The following is a 23,666-nucleotide window of genomic DNA, read 5'->3' as shown; positions in this document are numbered from 1 at the left end:
GAGGAGACTGGGCCCGAAACGTCCTGCCAGCCTTGGCTCAGGGACGGGGCTGGGGGAGAGCAGTCCTGCCAGAGACACAGCCCAGGGCTCAGAGGCCGTGGCGCTCCAGCCCTGCCTCGACTGGTAGGCACACGCTGGCCAGTGCAGGCCCGCGGCCGCCGGCATGCCTCGGCTCTGAGGGAGGCCCTGCGTGGGCGTGGGCGGGGCGGGGACTGCCCTCCAGCCCTCAGGGGTGGGGGGGCCTGAGGTCAGGGTGGCTTGGGTTCCCAGGTGGGCACAGCCGCTCTCCTGGGGAGGGGCCACCTTGGCCCCGGTGCTGGGGTCACCATCACCACGGAGCTGCTTGACCTGCGGGGCTGGCCCAGCCTGCGTGGGTCCTTGGGTACCTTCCCCAGACACGTGGAGATGGTACCAACCTGAGGGGCAGGGGCCACGTGTCCTGGGACGCTGGGCAGCGGAGAGCGGCAGGTGTGGGTGAGTGCTTTCTGGGGCAGGGCTGGGAACCCTGCTAACCCTGGAGAGACCGGCCCTCCCAGAGCTGGCCAGTTCCTAGAGCCGGTGAACAGCTTCACAGGCCAAGGGGACGTCCGGAGCATGGCGCCCCATCCTCCTCGGGCTCCTGTGTGTCCTGGTGCTGCCCTCGGGATCCCCCGGGCCGGGCACCCGGCAGCCAGGGGCAGCCCCCTGCCTGAGCCCCCCCAGATTATTCATGCTGGCCCGTCCTGAGCCTGCTCACCCTGCCTCACATGCGCCCTCCCTGTGGAAACCCCAGGAAAGGCCCAGCCCACACATCCTCCCGCCTGCCTCCTGCCCGGCCCTGGGGCCCTCCTCTCGGGAGCTGTCTGTGAAGTGGCGGCTTCCCCCGATCTCAGGCCTCACCGTCCCCGAGTGATGATGGAACCCCATTAGGATGCCACCCCTGGACAAGAGATCATCTGCAGGGCGCCCAGCGGGGGCTGCTCCAGAGAGGGCCTGTCCAGGGTCTTCCTGTCGGCCCTCCACACGGTGCAGCAGATGGTCCCACTCTAATCCCCACCAAGCCCCCTCGTGATTGTAGCCCCGGGGTCCCTGGCCTGGCTTCCCCAGCCACCTTTAGGCCCCCAGGGTCTCCTGCAGGGCCTGGGAGGCTCATGACTCCTCGGACCAGCTGCACCCCCACCTGCATCCCGAAAGCCCCCTACCCTGAGTCTCCGCAACACGGGTGCCTCCTCGGTGAAGCCCTCCTGAGTCCCGCCAGCCCTGGCTGTTGCCTCAGGTGCACCTCGCAGCTGGGCCCTCAAGCATCTGATGGAGGCGGCTTACCAGGGGCCAGGCCCTCTCCACTGAGGCAGGGACTCACCCAGGGGCCCAGGATGCACGTGAGGCAGCTGGAGGCTGCTGGCGAGGACCACACGGCCTGGCTCAGCTGCGGCAGGGCCCCCGGAGGGCAGCGGGCATCTCCCGGTGCCCTGCCCCCCAGCACCTCCACCCCGTGCAGGGAGATGGAGCCCCAGCTGGAGCACGGGCCTCTGGCGGGACGCAGCACTCGGGACCCGGGGGTATCAGAATAATCTTTATTGAGATGCTCGGTACCTTGCTAACACTGTCATGATGTCCCCGTGGCTGAGGTAATGGGGAGCCCCGCCCACGCCAGCCCGGGGCTCCCACAGACCGCTGGGGCCCCTCAGGTGGCCTGGAGGGGGCATGGTTATTGCGTTGGATTCCTGCCCTCACCGGCCTCACCCCACACCCACTCACGCACACGCTCCACGCTCGCCGGCTCTCACACACACCCGCGGGCACGCTCGCACAGTCACACGCACAACATCCTTTGATTTAAAGGCATCCGAAGCCGCCGGATAATAAATGTACTGGCTAATTACAGTAATCATAGTAAAATAAAGGACAGGTGGTTGGGGTATGAGGAGAAAGTGCATGTTGACCTTTGACCGGAGGGGGCCCGGCCCCTCCCACCAGGGCACACGTCCCTGCAGGGGCGGGCCAAGGCTGAGGTGCCACCCCACCCCCCGCGCCCCCCTGAGTCGTCCTGCCACCTCCCGGCCCCTCACAGGCCAGCATCCCAGGCCCCAAACAGAATCAACTAAAAAAATAAATTCTTCATCTCACAGCCGAGCGCCTGATGCTGGGGGGAGGGGGCGGCTCTGGGCCTCTGGCCGCGGGGCTCCTACGGGGTCCTGGCCAGCCCCGGACCCAGCCAGCGCCCCGACGATGCCATTCAGGGGGCCGGGGGGAGAGGCGCTGAGCCCCATGGCATGCGGGCGGGAGGCCGGGGCGCGTGGGCAGTGCCGGGCGAAGCGGAGGCCGCCTCCGCACGGGGCTGGGAGCAGCGGCCTCGCGGTCATGCAGCCGCGCGCAACCCCGGCCCTCAGAACTCCACGGTACTCACTACTGTCCTCGGCTCGTCGAAGGTGGCGATGAGGATCTGCTGCGGGGGAGGGATGGTGATGAGGCTGCCCACGTCCTGGGGGGCGCGGGGGGCCCCGTCCTCTTCTTCCCGGGCCTCGTAAAGGGTGCTGATGTGCAGCAGCGGGTGGGTGGCATTGCGGCTCAGGATGGCAAGGGGGTCAGGCTTGCCCAGGCTGGCTGGCGACAGAGGGGCGGTGGCAGGGGCGGCGGGGGGCGAGCAGACGCGAAACGGGCCCCCAGGGGGCAGCACGCCCCGGGCCGGCTCTGCAGAGTAGAGGACCTCCTCCTCCGGGAGCGGCGCGCCTGCAAACAGCCCAGAGCACAGGGTGTCTGCAGCCCCTCCTCCGCCCGCACGCCCTGCCCTCCCCTCCTTCCCGGCGGGCTGGAGCGCTGACGCTCCGCAGCACGGTGGCCTGTCTGGATGGACCCTGGCTGCCCCAGGAGCAGGGGCGCCTGTTTCCAGAACCTTCTCCAGGAGCTGAGCAACCTCACCGTCTGTTCCCCTCTCCAGCCCTTCCTCCCGGCTGCTTCCCGGAGCCCTGGGGCGAGGGAGCTGCCTGGGGTCACGCCCGCAGCTGGCTCCCCTGCCTGCCCCGGCGTCCACCCGGATGGCGCAATCCTTTTCCCGCTCACGGCCCCCTGCTCCCGCCCTGCCGGCCCCTACCTTCCGCGGGCGCCGCTGTCAGGCCCAGTCCGCACTCGTCCGCCTGGGACAGGAAGCCGCCTTCCTGACTCCGGGAGGCCGGCAGCGCGGCGGGCACAGCCTCGGCCTTGGCCTTCTTGGTGCCCAGGATGTAGGGGTGCACGTCCAGGGAGAAGTGGCGGGCGTGCTTCTTGTCGGTCGCGGGCGCCGCGTCGCCCCCGCCGCCCTTGTAGTGGTGCGCGGCGCGCGCGCCCGCGTCCAGCAGCGGCGCAATCAGAGTGTCCGTGGCTGTCTTGCGGCGCACGGGCTTGGGTTTCTCAGCTTTGCTGTTCTCCACGCGCATGATGGCCAGCGGCTCCTTGAAGGGCTGGGGCAGCGGGTTGCTGCTGGGAATCCACTTCATCTTCTTGCGGGGCCGCTTGACCACGGGCGGCTCGGCCGCGCCGTCGGGCTCGGCGGGGTTGGCGCTGGGGTCCACGGTCTGCACTCCCGCGTCGCGCACGGTGGGCGTGGCGTCGTGGTTGGACTGCGCCAGCGCCGCCAGCAGCTGCCGCACCACGTTGTCGTACATGAGGTCGCTCTCGTTGGTGATGAAGTCCAGCCGGTTGAGCGACTTGATGTGGTCCCGGTTCTCATTGCAGAACATGGCCAGGATGTTGATGTCGCAGAACTGGGAGCGGCGCCACTGCCTGCGCGTTTTGATGCCCACCTTGTGCAGCTTGTCGAAGACGAAGTTGCTCTTGCGGAAGATGAAGAGGTGCGTGAGGTTGACCAGGATGACGAGGTTCATGGCGCAGAGGAGCACGACGTCCACGCCTGCCACGATGCGCTGCAGCTGCACCGACGGCAGCTTGCAGGTGACGCGCACGGACGGGCCGCCCCCTGGGGCCGCGCCCAGCGCGCAGGTGAACTCGTTCTGCTTCTGGGTGGCGTAGTAGGTGCACAGGTAGGAGATGGGCGCCACGCTGAGCAGCAGGATGAGCAGGTGCCGCGCCAGGTAGAGCTTGGCCAGGAAGTTGCTGCGGCCGCGGCGCTCCAGGTACTTCTCAAACAGGTTCTGCTCGGGGCTCTTCTCCTTCTCGGCGTTCTCGATGATCTCGCGTCGCTCGCGCTCCGTGATGCCCGGACCCTTGGACTGGATCTGCTTCTCGATCTTGGGCGCTCGGCCCTCGGCCGCCCGGTGGTAGCAGTTGTCGATTTCCTGCAGCAGGAAGTTGAGCTCGGAGGTGAGGCGTGTGGACGCCAGAAACTCCCAGCCCAGCGCGGGCACGTACATGATCGCCGCGAAGGCCAGCAGCGAGTAGGGCAGCAGCTTATGTTCGAACAGCGACGGCCACAGGCTGGCGTCCACGCCGGGCAGCGCGTCCCGCAGCTCCGTCCAGCAGTAGCCGCGGGCGTACAGTGCCTGGTCGCGCGTGAAGTTGTGCGGCGTGTAGCAGTAAATGGGCTCCTCTGGGGGCAGAGAGGAGAAGGCTCTGGGGCATCAGACCCCTCCCGGTCTGCGGCTCCCGAGCCCCCTTCCCCGTCTCTGCTGTGTCCCGCGGGGATCTCCTCCTACACCCCCTCCCGCCCCCACATACTGCAGTCAGCTTTGCGTTGAGGGTGGAGGGTACAGCCCTGCCCACCTGGGGGGGCAGAGATCTGCACTTGGAACCTCAGGCCTCCCCCCAGGTGCCACCACGCCCGCTCCCAGCACACAGGGCAGAGTCCAGAGCCCGGGGCGCCCCCGGAGCCTGGCACCACCACCCATCCTGAGGAGGGCAGGTGCCCTGGGTGAGTCCTCCCTGGCCAGAGGTTACGGGGGCATGACTGAAGAAAAGCAAAAGTGGCGCTTGCCTGTGAGAGGTGAGGGTGTCCCCCCAGACCCACTGTCCTGGGGAAGGGCAGGCCTGAGGTCCCTGGATGCTGGGTGGTCAGGGGAGCCACTCCAGTGATCGGACAGCAAGGAGTCATCACCCACACCCTGGTGTCTGCCCAACACGCGAGGGTGAGAGTTCCGTCCCGAACGCAGGAAGAACTGTCTCCCCAGGTGAGGACAGGCGCAGACCACAGCGGGAGGCGTGGCCCCCACCCCGGGTCTCCCAGAGGGCAGGGCTTGGCCGCCTCGGCACTGTCCTCAGGGCAGGGTGGTCTGGGCCCTGAAGGCCGGGTCACTGCGCTATCAGGCTGGGCTCCAGTCGGGGGTGCCCTCCTGCAGGTGCCGGCGCCCGGGGCCCCTCACCTAGAGGGCAGCGTTCACTGGAGGAGGCGGCACCCCAACCTGAACACAGCGGGCACCCTCCCCCTTACCTGAAGAGCCCCGGGGCAGGCCGCTAAGTCCCCCTCTGCCCCAGCTTAAGCCTCTCAGCCCAGGAGACGCAGACCAGGAAGCTGTGGGGACCAGCACGCCCATCTGTCTGTCTGTGCAGGCCCCCCACCCCAAGGCCTGCTGCACAAAGCCAGCCCTTGACTGGGGAGGCAGCTGGTCACTGCTGGTGACTCGCAGGGGCCGAGGGGCCGGCTACCCCCTGGGCACAAACACCCTATATGCGCCTTGGCCCAGCCTGCGGAGACCACCTCCCTTTCACACGCACAGGCCTCAGGCCACCATCACCCTGTCTCAGCCTCGTGCCATCCTGGAGGCCTTGGGCCTCAGCATCGCCAGAGCGGGGCCCACGGCTCGTTCTGGGGGTGCGGACCTCAAACTCCGCCTGGCGGGTGCTGGGGAGTCAGGGGCCTGGGGGCACGAGGGAGGCGGGCGAGCGGGCTTAGGGGTGGCGATAAGGCGGGGGCACTGGGGTGGGGGCAGGTCAGGAAACGCTGTTCCCACAGCCCAGGGCCCCTGACAAGGACACGGATTTGGGGCCTGGTGGTGAGTTAGGCTCCGAGAACACGGAAAAGGTACAGGAGCCAGCGTCGCGGTTGAGAAAATAGCATTTCATTCACTTACTTTTGTCCTTACAGCCAACTCCAGGCCAGGAGACGCTCTCTGCTGGGGAAAGGGACCCTGGGGGGCGGTGCCCCGGTCCAGGCCCTGGCTGGGCCCCAGGGCACGGGGAGACCTCTCCCGTGGCCATGGTGCTGCAGGCACAGGGGAGCTGAGCCCCGCTGTGCACCGAGGCAGGCCCCCCGCCCCGGGTCCTCTCACGCCCGCCACCAGCCCTGCCTGCCAGCAGGGAGGGGAAACAGCTCCAGCTCAGGGGAGGCCCAGCCCGGCGCCCCACGGGCTCCTCTCCAGGACCTCCGTCCTTCTCCCGCCCGCTGGCTACTGCGAAGCAGGCTGCGCCCAGCAGAGACCACGTGTGGCATCCAGGCGCCTCAGGACCCTGCCCTGGAGGAGCGGCGGCCACATGTCCTGACTTGACCTGCAGGGGCCCAGGACCTGGGCTGGACTCCGGGGGCGGGGGGTTGCGGTAACTGCTGGGCCCCGGAGCCTGAGCACTGGGCACTCAGACACGGCAGGGTCTGCACAGGTGTCTGCTGGGGGCCCGAGACGCAGACAGCTCACGAAGGGCACCATTCTGGAGGATGGCACTGTGGCCAGGGCCCTCCCAGCCTCTGGGCACCCCAGTACCCTTGGAGACCCTGCCCACCTGCGGGCACCTCGGAGACAGTGCAGGTTTGGCTCCAGATGCCTTGATAAAGCAAGTAACACATTTTTTTCTTCCAGTGCATGTAAAAATGTTTATACTACACTGTGGTCTATATCTGTATACTGTATGCATGTCTAAAAAGGAATGTACATACCTTAATTAAAAACTTTATTGCTAAAAAATGTTATGCATCATTGGAGCCTTCAGTGAGTCGTAATCATTTTGCAGTAGTAACATCAAAGATCACTGCTCACAGATCACCTTAACAAATATATTAATAATGAAAAATTTGAAATATTGTGAGAATTACCAAAATGCAGCACAGATGTGAATTGAGCAAATGCTATTTGATAAATGACTTGACACAGTGTTGTCACAAACCTTCAAATTGTGAGAAATGCAGTATCTGTGAAGCACAATAGAGCCAGAGCCGGCTGTATCCGGCTACTTAGGAAAAGGCAGGGGTTGGTCCCCTCTGCCCGGGGCCCGCGTGGCGCCTGGAGAACCTGCTCTGTGCTGTGTGCTCAGTCGTGTCCGGCTCTCTGTGACCCCGTGGACTGCAGCCCGCCAGGCTCCTCTGTCCATGGGATTCTCCAGGCAAGCATACTGGAGTGGGTTGCCATGCCCTCCTCCAGGAACTCTTCCTGACCCAGGGATCCAGCCCGCATCTCCTGTGTCTCCTGAGTTGGCAGGCGGATTCTTTGCCACGGAGCCGTCAGAAAAGCCCCTGGAGAACCTGGCAACGCTTCCACTCCCCTCCTCGTGGTCCTCTCGCTCAGCTGTGCCCCTGGCTGTCCCCTCCGTCTGTCACAGAGCAGGTCTAAAGGGTGGGCGGCATTTACGGAGCCATGAGGATCTTCCCACCATCAGCCACCCTCCAGCCGGGGGATGTGCACAGGCCTTGGTATCAGGGAGGTCTCGTCTGGCTGGCTCCTCACCATGAGCCGGACATCCAGCATGCACTCGCCCAGTCTCCGACAGGCAGATAGGGTGGACCCCCCACGCCAGGGCAGCAAGTGAGGGTCTGGCCACCAGGTGCCCCTGGCCCAGCTGGGCCCCGGTGGGTGGGACAAGGATTCTTCTGGCTGCGGCAGGACACCCCCACCCCTGGGCTCAAACCCTGCAGAGGGTGGTGACTCAGTACCGAGGGGACAGGTCACAGGTGACCGGGAGTGTCTGAGCATGTGGGTTCTGGGTGTGCCCTGCCCAGGGGTCGGACGAGGCAGCCTGCACAGTGTCCGCCCTGGTCACAGGGACCCCTAAAGGAGAGGCCTTTGGAAGCTGTCTGTCTGCATCCCTGAGGGAGAGCTGCTCCACCCCGCTGCCCCAGGGCCTTCTCTGCGCAGGCTGATGGATGCCCAGGGGCCTCCCTGGACATCTGGACCCTGAGACCGCTTGCCAGCCAGACCCTGGATGGGGGTGCTATCTCCTGTCTCCAGTCTCCCAACCACCTACCCCCATGGGCCCCCTGGGAGGACAGTGGCCCCAGGAGCCCACTCCTCCCTGCCGCTGCCTCACCTGGGGTCACTGCTTCTCAGAGGGCCCTCAGCGCCCTGACACTGAGTCCAACCGGGACCACATCTGCAGACCCGGGTGCCTGACCGCTCGTCCCGAGCACGCTGCGTGGTCCCCGCCCTGTCCTCCCTGCATCAGCCTCACAGGCTCAGCCTCCTGCTGAGGCCAGGGTGGTCCACTGCCCCCACGGCCGGCTCCTCCAGGCCCTGCCTGCTTGCTGGGCCTCTGCCCAAGACCGACCCAGGTTCCCAGTGGCTGGAGCATCCCTGGGCCCCAGACAAGAATCTGCCCACTTCGCAGGGTCTTCACTCCACTCCTGGCCCCAGGACCCCACCCAGCAGCGGTCTTCCGTGTCCCCGGGCCTCGTCACCTGCAGCCTCCTTTCCCGGTCCCCACCTGGCCACTCCTCCTCCTCTCAGACCCTGCCCACTCCCCCTCCTGGTCCCTCTCTTCCAGGCCAGACCCCATGTCTCCTGATGCCTAGACCGCAGCACCCTCTACCCAGTGTGAACCAAGGGAAGGGGAAATCCATCCAGCGAGGAGAGACGTGGGGAGGTAGCCTCAACGACCCGCAACACCTGCAGGGGTTCTGCGGGGAGACCCGGTGCACCGCGCCCTTTGCAGGTCCCAGTGAGGAGGCCCGCGGCGGCTGGGTCAGCGAGGGAGACCTCAGAAGGCCTGTGCCCTTTCCGCCACTAGCCTCCGGCCTCACCTGCGAAGTTCTTGGTGAAGACCAGGGTGACCAGCAGGATGGGGACGAGCACGGTGCCGATGGTGACCACGCGGTCAAACGGCAGCTCCAGCTTGAGCTGCAGCAGCAGCGCGGCCAGCGCGCCCGCCTTGTCGTCCTGCGCGCTGGGCAGGATCAGCTCGCGCAGCTTCTCCCCGGCCAGCAGCGCCGTCGCCATGTCCGCGGACGGCTCCAGGAGGTGGTGCATGGGGGGCGCGGGGGACCCGGGGCGCGGGGCCCGCGGCGGGGGCGGGGGGCGCTCCGCCGCCGCCCCCCGGGCAGGGGTCGGGCCGCCCGGGCCGACGCGGGCTGCGGGAGGCGCAGGGGCCGCCGCCCCCGCCTCGGCTGCAGCCGCGGCGCGTCCTCCCGGCGGGGGCGGCGGCGGGACCCCCGCCCCGAGCGGCGGGCGGCGGCTGCGGTCCCGCCGCGGGGAGGGGGCTGTTTACCTGCGGCGACTCGGGGCGTAGCTCCGCCCACCCCCCACCCCCCCGCACGCAGATGCGGCGCCGGCGATGACTTAGCAAAAAAATATTTAAATGAAACAAAATGAATGAGCAATGACTGGTCCCTCCGCCTCCTCAGGGTGGGAAAAAGGGAAAGGACGAGCCGGTGGGGTGGCTCCCCTCTCCCGGGGCGCGGGGCCGGCCGCACGCGGAGGAAACGCGGGAAGACCTGCGGCGTCCTGGGCCCTCTTCTTCCAGCCCAGCGTCCGGGAGCCGCCCGACCGGTCGAGAGGGGTTCGCAGCCGGCCTTCCGCAGTCCCTCTCCGCTCCCTACCGATCCCTGGCCGCCACGGTGGGCGCTGAGGCCCCCACCCACCCGGGGTGTTGCGGCCACAGAGGAGGGGTCTGGCACCCCTCCCCGCTCGGGGAGGCGGGCAGGTGGACGCTATGGGGCGTCTACTCGTGGCCCCTCCACTGCAGCCGGCGTCCCCGGCGCCCACTCCCTGACCCATGGCCCGGGTGAGCGTCCCCTTTCCCCTCGCGACGTGGCCCCAAGGCCTCTCCAGCCCGGCACCTCCCTCCCTATCACCCCGTCCCTTTGCCACTGTCAAAGGCATTCTCCAGACCGGCCTCGGGGCACGGGCTCCCGGGTCCTTGCCACCTTCCTGAACTTCACCCCTCCACTCGGCACCCGCGTAGCCACCCTCAGGCAACCCCACTGCACATCCTCCTGGGTTAGGTCTTCCCGGCAGAGCCCAGCTGCACCTCCATGCCCACTGCCAGCGAGACTCACTTTTTCACTTTACTCCTTCAGGGCAGGAACCCATGCCACTGTAGAGGATGGGTTCGTGGTCTTTGTAAAATATGTAGCACAGTTGGAGTTTCAACTTCATTAATTCATCCAAGCATGTTGTGAGCACCAGTATTTGCAGGCCTTGGGTCACTGCGGTGAGCTAATTCCCTACCCTCTGCCCAGAGGTTCAGAGAGGGGGTTTATCCTGTACAAGCCTTAACTTCACACTTTTTAAAAACAAACAAAACACAAAACCTTTTTAATGTGCCTGTGTTTTTGAAGATTTACGAATGTTCCCAAATGACGCCTGCCCCTGGCTTCCAGGTCATTTTACTTGTCTGCTGCTCACTGAGGGAGCTGGACTGCCTGTTTTCAAATAGCTCCCCCCAAGCCTGACACCTCCCGTCAGAGGCTGGCCCTTCCCCACAGCAGCACACTTTCCTGACTGGCTCTGCAGGATCCAGAGGTTGGCAGGTCCCCGCGCCCTCCTTTTCCCGTGACGACTTAGGTAGTCACGGCCCTTCCTCTTCCATGCACATTTGCAGGATGGGGAAAGTGGAAATCCACACTGAGCTAAGCCACCCCGTTGGGGAACAGGGCGCATCGTCTTCTGTCTCTCCTGCAATGTCTCGGTTCTGCAGGTACTTCCTAGACACGCCCTGGAAGTCCCACTGTACAGAGACCCAGCCTCTGGTGTGTCTTACTAATTTATGTAGGTCTGTACTGGGTCTTCGTTGCTGCATGGGGGTCCTTTCTAGTTGCAGTGGCTTTTCTTGTTGCAGAGCTCTAGAGCTCTAGAGCGTGGCCTCAGTTGCCACATGGCACGTGATCCTCCTGAACCAGGGATCGAACCTGTGTCTCCTGCACTGGTATGAAGATCCTCAACCACTGGGCCACCAGGGAAGTCGCGCTGGTTTATTTTATAGTCAGCCTGGTGCTGCGAACACCACTGGCCTCATGGGCTCTGAGTGGGCGTGTGGCCATGGCAAGTGCTGGAGTCGCTGCTGGAGCAGCGGTGAGAGACAGGACCCAGTGGGTGCCGTGGAAACGCTGGCCCACGCCTTCCCACGGGACAGGAGGCACAGCTGGAGCCAGCAGCCCCTCCGACGCTGTCATACCAGAAGGCCTGGGTGTGGAGGTGACGCCCAGACCAGGGCTCTGAGCCCCCCGCCTCTCTGTGGCTCCCCTGCAACTCCCACTTGGACAGAGGTGGATAACAGGGGCTGCACCCTCCCCAGGCCCTTCCGGCCCAGAGTGGGGGGGCCAGGCTCCCCAAATCCAGCCTCTGGGGCGGGGCGGCATTGCAGGGGGCAGATTGCCCTTTCCCATGACGATACCTTTATAGACACCGAGACACACACACACACAGCGGTGATGGCCCGCGGGGTCGGAGGAGTCGAGACGACTGAGCGACTGAGCCCGGCGTGGGGTTGACTGTGCTGCGTGTGCACGCTCAGTCTCGCCTCTGTGTGACCCCATGGGGAGTGGCCCGCCAGGCTCCTCTGTCCACGGGATTTCCCAGGCAAGAATACTGGAGTGGGTGGTCATTTCTGTCTCTAGAACATTAACATGTGGCCTCTGACACATGAGACTTTGGAAAATTGAGGGATGTTGCTACAGCAAAGCACTCCCATCTCTACTTAGGTGATGTTTTACCAGCTCTTGTATCAGTGAAGACGAAAAACAGGAAAGAGTGCCACTCTGAATACTCTCTCGTTTTGGCCCTAAGCAGTGTTCTCCCATGAAGACAGATGGCTTGTTATTAACGCATTTCCAAGTCAGTTTTACTTCCATGTTGTTATGCAAATTTGCAATGTCTGAGTATTGTGTTGAGTATGTAGCTAATAATCCTGAGAACACAGGGGAAGCTCTGGTTCCCAGGTTCGGGTTCACAGTCTCACAGTTTAGGACAGATGACCCCCTCGATGCACTGCAGATACAGTAAGTCCCGTATATGTGAGCCTCCAAGTTGTGACCTTCCAAAGGTGTGAGCTCATGCGCACATGTGCAGTCTCGCTGGCTCACGCGTCTGGTGTGCATTGTCACCAAGCGCGTCCTTTGCGAGCGTTGCGCTTCTGTGCCCTTTACTGAGCAGTGCTGTAGAGAGCGCAGAGGTGCAGTGTCTTTATTTCACGGCCAGGATATCTGGAAGCAGGTGCAAAAACAGTGGTAATGTAGCTAGTACCGCTCAGAAGTGCCAAGAAACAGTGATGGAAACAAAAGTGAAAATAACAGAGAGCAGAGCGAGGTGAAAAGACGGTCAACGTCACTCACTCTCAAAACATGAACCGTTCAGCCGTCGGCGCGCTCCTAGAGAGCAAGGACAAGGTGGTGGAATGTGTAGGTCTGCTGTGCAGAGGATGTTGGCCAGAGCATTGCAGAGGCGTGGGAAAGTGACGGAGGAGACGGAGAACCTTCTCAGCATGTGGCTGCAGGACCAGCACGAGCGCCTAGCCCCACTCAGCTTAATGCCGATTGAAGCGAGCTAAAAGCCTGTATGAAGACCTGAAGAAGACCCACAAGGGAGAATCAGAGGGTGTGTCCTTTAATGCCAGCCATGACCGATTTCACGGGTTCAAGGCTAGAGCCAGTGTCAGCCTTCATGACATAAAAGTGGGTGCGATGGTAGCTGCTGGCAATTTCCTAACATGCTTCAAGAAATTATTGATGAAGGGGAGTATTTACCAGAGCAGGTTTTTACACTGGATGGGACAGGACTGTACCGGAAGAGGACGCTAGGCTGAAGTTACATTGGTGAGGAGGAAAAGCTGATGCCAGGCTATAAAGCAGCAAAGGACAGGCTGACTCTGCGGTTTGGTGGCAATGCTTCCGGTAAGGTGAAGCTGAAACCTCTCTTAATTTACCACTCAGAGAGCCCTCGAGCCCTGAGAAACAGCCAAGGGCTCTCTTCCTGTTGTGTGGAAAAGTAACCCCGAAGCCTGGTTACAGCCCGTTTTCCAGGACTGGTTTTCCCACTGCGTCCCAGAGGCAGAGACAGGCTGTGTGGAGAAGGACGTTCCGTTCGACATTCGAAGCTGGACAGTGCCCCGGGCTACCCCCTGCTTGTAGATGATTTTCATCCCAGTGTGGAAGTAGTGCATGTCACTCATCCAACCTATGGACCAAGTAGAGTTTTATTGACTTTCAGGAAGTATTACTCATGTCACACTTTCCACCAGAAAGTAAAGGCACTGACCAATCAGGAACAACCTGTGACAGTTTGGGAAGGCCTACACCATCTACAAGGCCGTAAAAAACATCGACTCTGCTTGGCGTGAGGTTACAGCCTTACCATGAATGGGGTTTGTCCATAATTCACAATTCTTGAGGGTTTGAGAAGGTGGATGAGGAGCCCAAAGAGACCTTCAGCAATTCAGTGGCCCTCAGAGACGCCGGAGCGGATCTGCAGGAGGATGACTTCCCTCCACTCCTTGCTGAGAAAACATGGGGGCCTCACTAATGGAGGGAACTGAGGAGAGAGAGAGAGGAGGGGGAGAGACAGGAGGAAGAGGACCTGAAGGACCGGAGAGAGTCAGCCTACAGGAGACGGCAGAGAGTGCTCTCTGCTGGAGGAGTCACTGTTCTCGTCTGTAGCAGCCGTTCAGAATGCAATCCAGGGCTACTGTGCCATCTATGACGACAGAAAAAGAGCTACAACCCAGACCTCACCGGATCATTTTTTCGGGACGACAGAACTGGATCCAGCATGGAACCAGGCCTGAGCCAGCGACATCAGACGTGGGTGAGGCCGCGCCTTGTCTCTGGTGGCTGACTCCTTCAGCTCAGCCCCTCTCCCCTCTTCTTCCTCCTCAGCGGAAACTCTTCTTGCCTGTTCAGGCGACACCAGTCCCTGTATGCTGGCTGTCGCGCTGTTTTTTATATACTATTTGTATGAAAAGTATTATAAACCTATTACAATACAGTACTACGTAGTCAATTGTGTTAGCTAGATACCTATGCAAACATCGTTGGACTTGTGAACAGCGCTCAGAACGGAGCTTGCCCATACGCAGGGACTGACTGCACTTGTCTGGAGCAGCAGAGGATGCTGGGCAGGCCAGGCCAGGCCGAGTCACGCTGCAGTAACCACAGCCGTCTCAACACACCACACAGCAGAGGGCCGCTTCACCCTGAACGTGGATGGCAGGTGGGCTGGGAGCTCTGCCCTGGTCAGCACCCCTCACTCTGGCAAGAGGCAGCGACCGCCAGGGCTGGGGGCACAGGCATCTCCGGAGGAAGTGGAGCCGTGAGCTGCTGCACTTTGCTGGCAGAGGGCTTGGCCCCGGCCCACAGTGCGCCCCGGAGGAGCAGACCCTCGGTGATGGCCTCGACCGTCAACTGAGCCCCTCCTGCTCTGGGGTGCGGTTCTGTGGAGGGAGGAGTGGCACGCTGCGGCCAGCTGCAAAGGGGCAGCTGGCCGGGGTCCTCGTCAAGTGGACAGAGGTGAGCGGCAAATCAACAGCTTTTTGATTCTGTTGGAGACACTGGAAAGGCTGCCATGAAAAGGTACCATTTACAATGTGCTGGGGATGGGCAGCCTTTCACATTAGTTTCTGGCTGCCCTGGGCCTTCAGGGCTGTGCATGGGCATCTCTCCAGCTGCGGTGAGCGAGGGCTGCGCTCTGGTCGTGGCGCTTGGGCTTCTCACTGCAGCGGCTCCTCGTGGGGAGCGCGAGCTCTGGGGCTTGTGGGCTCAGGAGCCTGGGCTTGACAGCTGTGCGCAGGCCTCAGCTGCATCTCAGCACGTGCAGTCTTCCCAGGTCGGGGATCAAACCCACGTCTCCTGCATTGGCAGGTGGATTCTTACCCACTGAGCCACCAGTGGGGCCCCAGTGGGTGCCGGGCTGGACCCCCAGGACCTCAACTTCCCCACCTGTGAGCTGGGATGAGGGCACTTCCTGTGCTCACAGCTGTCAACAAGGGACAAGGCCCTCGGACTGGGGGTGGCAGCAGCCGTCACAGGGTACGTGCACTAGGGTCCTGGGACGGCCGTGGGAACTTGGTGTGGACAGTCCCTGCCTTGTCCCTCCTGCCACATACTCCACACTCCACCTTTGCAGGATTCACGGGAAGGTCTCCGTGGCCCTGCCTAGCTGCACCAGGAAGTGGGTGTGCAGGACGCTTGAGCCCCGTGCCCGACCAGTCTGCCTTCGGGCAGAGCCGCTGGGTTTCCCACAGCCGGCACACGACGGGGAAGTGGCTCAAGGGCCTGGAGGACCTGTGAAAGCCTGGCCATCCCCCAACACCTACATATCTGAGGCAGATGCCTCGCAGGTATCCCACTGAGCATTTGTTTTGGTGACAGCTGCAGGACTGCCCTGGGGCGGGGGCAGGCAGGTGTGGAGCTGCCCACAGGGAGCAGGTGTCAGACCAGGGGCCCCAGGCCCGCAGCCAAGGCTGGCGTCCAGGCAGGCTGCATCCAGACAGCGCCCCTCGGGGGTGGAGCTGGCCTCTGGCCGCCCTTTCTCAACAGGGCTCTGCTGGGCAGGGAGCGGAGGCCACACACCCAGCCATGGCTGCAGATGTGGAGAGGCAGGGGCCAGTGGGGGGGGCTTCCCGTGGGGGCTCAGGCGCCCACAGGACCACTGTGGCGGGGCTGGCGACCGCCCTGCTTCCCAAGGTGGCTTTACAAGGGGCACTGAAGTTTCTTATGAAGCTGTGCGAGGGCAAGGGACACAGACTGGAAATGTCACCCCAGGACCAGATGGAGGGTGGCCGCGCAGCCCAGGGGGCAGGCCGGCGTCCGCCCGCCAGGAGGCGTGGCTCAGTCCCGCAGCGGCTGCAGCTCGGGCGGCAGGTCGCAGCCGGTGTAGACGCCGTGGGCGATGCAGTATTCCAGCAGCGCCCCGAAGCAGGGGTCCTGCGGACACAGCGGGGGGCCGGCTGGCTCTCACAGCCGCCCTGCCCCCAGGACCCGCGCCCCGCGCCCCCGGCCGCGACTCACTCTGACCAGGACGTGAGGGTTTCCCACTACGATCAGCAAGGCTTTGGGTCTGGTGATTGCAACGTTAAATCTTTTTGAGTTGGACAAGAATCCCAAAAAATATCTATCATCTTCAAATCTATCTTCATTTGACCGTACCTAAAAAACACAGATGAATAAAAACAGTATTTAAAAATTTTTGCTGTGGAAAGAAATTCGATATATAAAAGCATTTAAAAATGTTACATGTCAGCGTGTCTTCATTTTGCCATGGGAGGGGAATACGCTTCACCTCGCTGTGTTCTCCCCAGGGGTGACCTCACGTGTGGGTTTCAAGAAACGCTGCTTCTTCTCCTGCCTGAACTCCCTAATCTGCCTGCAGTTAACAGCAGTGCACTGGTCACTATGGGAATTTTTAAAAGAAGAACAGACTCCTCGGAGCCCAGCTGCCCTCTGGGCCCGCAGCTGCTTTCTGATCCTGCCTCCCTCTCCTCTCCATTCCTGGCTCCCTTCTCCAAATTTCAGCACTTCTTCCTGGGATTCTATAGTAGTTTTGTTTTCTTAAAGAACACCTTGCCAGTAAGTGCTCGAGGGGAGGGCCTGTGCAGTTCTGGAACAGGGCACCTACAGTGGAGATGATGATGACCAGGTATTCCTGCCCTTGAAACTCCTCCACGGATCCAACCTTTATATCCATCAGATCAACATTTCGCAAAAGAATCTTGATTTTCTCTACCTTTGAAAGAGATAAGATCAAAGATAAAATTTCACAAATCTGACCATTTCTTTACATATTAACAGCAAAAGCCAAACGGTAACCAGTGAGCATCAGGGCCTTTCAACTCCTAATCGCAATCTTTTAAGTTTCACAATCTCTAAGTTGCTCACGGAACATGCCCTGATCTCAGATGGTACGCCAGTGGGTACTGCCAGGAGTGGGGTTTCACGTGAGACACGAGGGCACCTTGTGCTGCCAACAGTGGGGGTGGCTCCAGGGTGCAGACGGCCTCCCGGGGTGGGGGGAGAGCCGCTCAGGGGATCCCACCCCCAGGAGCCTGAGCGGCCACCACAGGGAAGCCAGGAGGAAGAGGGCTGGGGAGACATTCCTGCAGGTGGGGCAGGACTGGGCGGGGACGCTGGGGAAGAGGGGTGTCGAGATCTCCAGGCGGTGCTGGCAAAGGAGAAGCAACTCAGAACTGTGAAAGGAATAGAACATGGACAGAAGCTTGGCTCTCCAGGAGAGGAGGCTAGAGGGTGGGGACTAGGGGCCACTCTCTCCACACCCGGAGGACAGGCCTTCTCGAGGCGTGTGCCCACCCCATCTGGGGCACAGGAGCAGCAGCTGTGCAGACAGAAGGGGAGTGGCAGAGAGACCAGGACCCCACGGACACGACTGCTCGGAGGATCTGGAGCCGCCCACACCTGCTTCCGGTAGGGTGTGATGACGCCAATGTCGCCAGCGGACACCTGGCTGGAGACGCTCCTGGCCAGCAGGCAGCAGTAGCGCATGACCTGCACGGCCTCGGCAGGATTGAACCACGATGGGCTGCGTCCCTCTCGAGCTTCGTTGCCCTGAGTCACCAGGAAGATAAGAGAATAGCTGGTCCATCAGAAAATGTCACTTTCTTGACAAGAGAAGTCCTAACGGTCAGAAGCCTGTGCACCACATGCAGAGAGCAGCCTCCACTTGCCGCAACTAGAGAGAGCTCATTCAGAGCAACGAAGACCCAGCACAGCCTACATAAGTAAATCTTAGTAAAAAAGAGTACTTATTAAAAAGTAAGGTAACCTTTCAGCTCTGTACTTTCCACACCAAGGAGCTCCAAGGCACAGCTCCGTGGCAGGGAACCCAGTGGGCTTTAGCCTCCGTTTCCTTCTGCGCGACCTTATGCACGTTGGCAAATTCCTTCTACATGGGTTTTGTCATGAATAAGCTTTTTGTGACCCTTACTCCTTCCTTCAGGATGCCCCCCTTTAACGCCCCCCTCACTGGTTTAATTCCCCACTCACCGGAAATGCTGCAGTCCATGGGGTCACAAAGAGTCAGACACAACTTACTGACTGAACACCACGAGCAGCAGGAGGGAGCCAGCCCACCACAGGCTCTCGGGGAATGCCGGGTGACGGCTGGGTTCAACAAGACCCACGCACAGACATGCGTACACCCTCCTGCTAAGCTGGCCCGAAGCTCACCCGCACTCCGTGGAAGACGAGGGGGAAGCCCTTCCTGGGCAGCTTCTCCCAGCCCAGCAGGGAGGTCACCACAGCGGGGTCGGCGCACACCTCCAGCTCTCGGTGGTAGAACAGTCTGGACGGCAGGGCCAGCAGAGCCGAGTGGGACCTGTAGTTCTTCACGAGCTTCGTCACCTATGGGGGAGGTGGGGCAGGGCCGAGGCCAGAGCCCGTGGGCGCCCTGCACGCTGCCACTGGGGAGGAGGGCCCTGCACCTGCGCCCAGCTCCTGCCTCAGAAGCGCTTGGGGGACCTGTGCTGGGAGACAGGGCCCCTGTGGGGGCTGCGGCTGCCTCCAAGCTGCACCCTGATCCAGGCCATGGGAGCCCGGCTGTTAGAGCTGCCTGGGGAGCCTGGTCTTAGATCTGCTGCGGTGGGTGTTGCGTCTCTTGAGGCTGCCCAGGACCTTGTTGAGAGCCACCGGGGGTGGAGCACCAGGACATGCAGTAAGGAAAGCTTTGTTTCCTGCTTCAACTGTCCAGGAAGTTCATTCCTGTCTTTCCTGCTCCTGGGGTGGGAAGGCCAGAGGCCCGGGACTCTCTGGCTGACACCCTTCTACTGAGTCATCACAATTCCAGCCTCCGAGACTCTTGTCAAAACCCCAAAACTCGGCAGCACGACTTCTCCCTCGGCCAGGCTGGGCCTGCTGTGCTGGCCTGGACCCCTGCCCGCCATCTCACCACCCTGTGCCCACCTGCCCGCCCTGCCCTCTGGCAGAAAGGGCCTGGAATGTGGAATAGGCCCCAGGCCTTGCTCGGACCACCGCCCACGATCCCTGCACCTGCTCTTCTGTTCCAAGTCCAGAGGGGAACCTCCTCTTGCCCGTGCACGGGGCAGTCACAGGCACAGCGCTCTGAGCTCCAGGTGCTGGGGCTCCTGAAACGCAGACGCCAAGGTCTGGGCCTCGGTGCTGTCAGAGAGCTGCCAAGAACCAGGAACCTGCACTCCACCTGGTACCTCAGGAGACCGCAGACATCTGCCTTCTCCTCCAGGTAAACTTACAAAGCTCCTTCCCACTTCCCATAGTGTCACGGTCTGCAGTGGTCCTACTGATGGGCTGGAGCTGCTGGAAGGGCTGACCCCTCAGGAAGACGCTCAAGGGGCACAGGCAGCAGTTCCTGGGCCCCCAGGACAGGGGGCCTGAAGGCCCCTCAGGTGCGCCCTCGGTGGTGGCCTCTGCCCCACCCTCGGTGGTGGCCTCCGCCCCCAGCCGTGACCCTGGGACACGAGAGGCGGCCTCCCCAGTGGCCCTCTGGTCCAGTCTGACTCAAGAGCACGCGGGGCTGAGCTCACCAACAAGGGGTTGTAGGCGCCGCAGGCCCCAAAAGCGTCCTCATCACGCAGGTACACTGGTCGGGACATTAGTCTCTCCAGCATGGAGACGTTCAGCCCGTAGGCCATGGCAAGTCTGGACTTGATGACTGGTCCCAGCTGCATGGGGTCTCCAGCCAGGACAATCTACAGCACGAATGGGGCAACTCTCAGCGTGTGTCTCACAGGTGAAGAAGGCAGACACAGCTGCCTGGGCCCCTGGTGTGTGGAGGGGCAGGGACCAAGGCCGGGGTGGCCGCGGCGCACGGGCCTCACCTGGCCGCTGACGTCCGAGACCAGCCCCAGGGGGATGAGGCACTCGGGCTCGCTCGCCTGGCCCGCTTCATCCACAAACACGTGCGTGAAGTGTCCGACTCTGCAGCAGACACGTCCCAGGGTCACTCCGGCTCGAGTGTCCTGTCCACAAGGCCTGGGAGCCCAGGCACCTCCAACCCTGCCCCACACCCCATGCTGCCCTGCCCCCACCCGGGAAGCCCCCACCCGGGAAGCCCTCACCTCAAGCCTATCTGGTAGAACAGTCCTGCGCTGCTGCAGGTGGTGATGACCACCCTGAAGCGAGAGGCCTTCCAGACGTCTTCCCCGTCTCTGCAGTACGGCCTGAGGGCCTCTGTGATAGTCTGCGGGGAACAGGCCACCCTTAGGGTTACTGAGCGATTCTTTAAACTGGACATAATCACAAAGCTGAATGGAATTCTCAACAATAAGCCTGTCCTGCTGCCCCTTTTTATCTGGACTACGTAATGATGTAAGATTGTTTTCTTAAATCAAAACGTCTTATGTTTTCTCATCAACATAATCCAGGTCTTACAGATGCTAGAACCATGAATATAACAAGAGAATCCTGCAGATCCTTCCCCAAAACAACTGCACATGCTTTCTAACCTTTTTTGCTCACCAAACTGGAAACCTTTACAGCAAACCAACACAACAGAATCAAAAAGCAAGTACACGTCTGGGGGAGGCAAGCAGGAGCGTCACTGCCTCACAGAGCTGGGGCTGCCGGCCGCCACTGGACACCAGCATGGGAATGGCCCTCCCAGGGCCTCCTGCAGTGCGCACGAGGCTGGGGAGGGTGCTCACCTCCTCAAACCTGCAGGTGGCATTCACGCGGACCATGGTGCCCGGACGCAGCACCCGGCTCTCGTGAAGCCGCAGGCACACAAGGTCGGCCGCGCTGTTGGAGGGTGCACACACCAGGATCCGGCTGTCCGGCAGAGCATGGAAGACCTTCCCCAGGACACACGGAAGGCAAAGAGGGAATGGTCAGCAGCCAGCACCAAGCCCTGCCACGAGGGCTCTGGATGCAGACCTGCTGCCTGGCCCACGTAACCCCTCGTGGCCAAAGCCCTGACCCTGCCATCATGTCTCCCAGCCCCTTAACTGCCCGGCCGGGACCCTGGGAAACCTTGCACCAGGTCTGGGTGCCTGTGGGTCAACCTGGGTCCCCAGCGATGCAGGACACTGAACACACCCTCTCTTTCCACAAACTGTTTCAATCTAGATTGAGGCACCAGAAACATCTGCAGTTGACTGTTTTGAAATGAAGCAACTCCTTTCTAAACTGAGGACACCAGCTCTCAGAAGCCCTAAAGCCACATAGCAAACTGCTACATGTAAAGCAAATGAGATTTTCTAAGCTGTTTCCCATGCTCTGATCCCAAGGTCTGCACCAACACCTTCTGCTGGCAGGAGCACAAGGCTACACCTCCCGAGACACTGCCTGGCTGTTACCTGCAGGATGGCCTCTATGATGGTCACCGTCTTCCCTGTCCCTGGAGGCCCGAAAAGCACGTAGGGGATTGGGCGGCAGTCTCCGCTCAGGATCCTCCTCACTGCCAGCTTCTGGTTCTCGTTGAGCATGGGGTTGAAAAACTCCTTTTCTCTCGCCTTCGGGGATCCACTGACTGCGTCAGGGAGAGACGGTCAGTGGGTCACAGGCAGGGCCCCTCAAGATCTGCTCAGCGTCACTCACCAGGACAGCTGGCTGACTGCAAAAGCCCAGGTCACTCGCCCCTCCCCATTTCACTTGGGCAGTGTCACCGAGATGTCAGATGTTGCGGTGACAGGTGGACAAGAACAGCCACCACCAAGGCCAGAGCGTGTGTCCCCCAGCAGCCCCAGACGTCTCCCCTCCAGGCCTGCAGGAGCCAGCCTGGTCCCAGACTCACCCAGCCTGCTGATCTCTGTGGCGAAGGCCTGTGGCCCTGGTGTGTTCTGGGCACCTGCCTGGTGCTCCTCTGGGGCTTGCTTAGTTTGGTCCTTCATGGCTTTCCTATTCTAGAAAAAAATCACGCCAAAAAAATTGCTTAAAAAGCTTTGTGTTCACGCAGGCTTAAAGTGTGAATGTAAACAATCATCAAATGCTTGTTTTATTGACTTAACAGCTCTCTGCACAGATCACAGGTCAACCCTTTCAGATGTAACGAGAATGCAGAATATCTAATAAAAACTGCTAAAAAGGACTATATTCTCCTTGAGTCCAGGATGTCTGCTCTTCCCATGGAGCCTGCTCATCTGCAAGGAGAACCCACCGGGGCTGACTGCAAGCGCAGCCCTTGCTCCTGGGGCCCCAGGTCCTCCTCTCCATGTGTGAAGGGGCCCGTGAGCTCAGCGAGGACTCGGCCCTGGGCAGACCCTCACCTGCCTCTCGGGTACGAGGCGGCCCTGGGGCTGCTCCCTCGTCTACTAGGTCAGGATCGTGCTGAGGAACTGGTTTTGCGTGTGTTTAAACATAAACTGAATCTGACATGGACCAACATTACAACGTGGTAATAAACACCTCTGCACACACATGCTTGTGCAATCAACCTGATTACTTTCACAGCGTAAATTCCCAAAGTAAAATTTCTACACAGGTTTTCACACTGAAAAGTTTTTCTCTTTTATCAAATTTTAGTCCAAGACATCGCAGCAATCCGCCCTCCCAGCATCATCTGTTTGACAGAGAACAGACACACAGTAAGGAGTAACTGGGCGGGTCTGGACACATGCACATCCATAAACTCATCACCGCAAAAAAAAACTCAGTCTGCCTCTCAGTCCCCAAGCACCCCCGTACACCCTCCTGCTGTTGCAGACTGACGTGCATCTTCCAGAAGGTTCTAGTCACAGAAGCGCACAGACGCAGGCTTTCTGACATCTCCACACAGTGCAACTGGAGACCTGGAGACCCCTCTGGGCTGTGTGTCCACCAACGTTACCCTCTTCCTTGCTGAGAAGACATTCATGGCGAGAACAAACTGACTGCTGGCCTCCTGTCCGTGGATGGACAGAGACTGTTTCTGAGTTTGCGCCACTGCAGGGGAGGCTGCGGCGCACGCGCTCCCACCAACCTCGGGGAGACGCCTGCGCTGCCGGCTGCGGGCGATCTGCTCAAGCGCTCATCCTCGTCCAGCCAGGTCTGTGTTCCCACCAGCAAGCGCAGTGAGGCTCCCATGGCCCCACAGTGCAGCCACGCTAACAGGTGTGTGGTGGGGTCTCACTGTGGCTGTGTGTTTCCGTAACAACTAACACCGAGCATCTTCTCACGGTCATGTCACCTGTACGTGGTTCATCTGTACAACATCTGCTCAGGTACTGGTTCATTAAAATTTTTTTTACTATTCAATTTTCAAAATTCTTCAATATGTAGTCTTGATACAAATGTTTTATCAGATAATGTGATTTGCAAATATTTTCAGTCTGTCACTTGTCTTTTCACTGTCTTGTGCCTTAAAAAAAAAAATTATTTGGCTGTGCTGGATTGTGGCATGCACACTCTTAGTTGCAGCATGTGGAATCTTAGTTCCCTGACTGGGGATCAAACGCAGGCCCCCTGCATTGGGAGCAGAGAATCTTAACCACTGGACTACCAGGGAAGTCCCGTGCAACGCTTTTTATGTTCTTTTTGTGTTTAACAGTGAGAACAAAATAACTTACTGGAATATGAATACCAGAGCTGAATGAGTATACCTCTAATGGAGATAAGGGGGTATTTTCACAGAAGCAGTATCTTTCCCAAACCCATCTCCACTTGAAGTTGATCAAAACACACCACTGGCCATTTAGTGAAAACACTGCCTCCTCCATGAGGCAGACAC

At 60.8% G+C, this 23,666-nt stretch overlaps 2 protein-coding genes across 4 annotated transcripts in view; both read right to left on the bottom strand.

Annotated features, from left to right (window-relative positions):
- Window positions 1-1,539: 1,539 nt before the first annotated feature.
- On the bottom strand, window positions 1,540-9,353 carry PANX2 (pannexin 2). The gene is made up of 3 exons (XM_020882035.2): window positions 8,849-9,353; window positions 3,071-4,501; window positions 1,540-2,709 (listed from the first exon to the last, which is right to left on the bottom strand). The coding sequence occupies exons 1-3, from the start codon at window positions 9,072-9,074 to the stop codon at window positions 2,366-2,368; spliced, it is 2,001 nt and encodes a 666-aa protein (XP_020737694.2). The 5' UTR covers window positions 9,075-9,353; the 3' UTR covers window positions 1,540-2,365.
- Window positions 9,354-10,559: 1,206 nt separating this feature from the next.
- Window positions 10,560-23,666, bottom strand: part of MOV10L1 (Mov10 like RNA helicase 1) — a 58,725-nt gene continuing 45,618 nt past the window's right edge. For 2 of the 3 annotated variants that reach the window (XM_070453547.1, XM_070453548.1), the window contains 11 exons: window positions 21,756-21,864; window positions 21,319-21,491; window positions 20,668-20,814; window positions 20,083-20,204; window positions 19,843-19,942; window positions 19,549-19,713; window positions 18,218-18,391; window positions 17,447-17,596; window positions 16,653-16,760; window positions 16,046-16,183; window positions 13,219-15,961 (listed from right to left, as the gene is read on the bottom strand). In XM_070453547.1, coding sequence (XP_070309648.1) covers window positions 15,866-15,961; window positions 16,046-16,183; window positions 16,653-16,760; window positions 17,447-17,596; window positions 18,218-18,391; window positions 19,549-19,713; window positions 19,843-19,942; window positions 20,083-20,204; window positions 20,668-20,814; window positions 21,319-21,491; window positions 21,756-21,864 — 1,482 coding nt within the window. In that variant the 3' untranslated portion in view covers window positions 13,219-15,865. The other variant, XR_011482980.1, reaches the window with a different exon arrangement.

This window comes from Odocoileus virginianus, chromosome 23 (assembly GCF_023699985.2).
Source record: "Odocoileus virginianus isolate 20LAN1187 ecotype Illinois chromosome 23, Ovbor_1.2, whole genome shotgun sequence".
Taxonomy (NCBI): domain Eukaryota; kingdom Metazoa; phylum Chordata; class Mammalia; order Artiodactyla; family Cervidae; genus Odocoileus; species Odocoileus virginianus.
The sequence above is the reverse complement of the archived record's forward strand: the minus strand, read 5'-3'. Positions and strand labels throughout refer to the sequence as shown.

Coding starts and splice junctions, on each gene's coding strand:
- PANX2 (XM_020882035.2), bottom strand. CDS start 9,074: ATGCACCACCTCCTGGAGCCGTCCGCGGACATGGCGACGGCGCTGCTG. Junction 4,502..8,848: donor CTTCACCAAGAACTTCGCAG/GTGAGGCCGGAG, acceptor CTCTGCCCCCAG/AGGAGCCCATTTACTGCTAC. Junction 2,710..3,070: donor GACAGCGGCGCCCGCGGAAG/GTAGGGGCCGGC, acceptor GGCTGTTTGCAG/GCGCGCCGCTCCCGGAGGAG.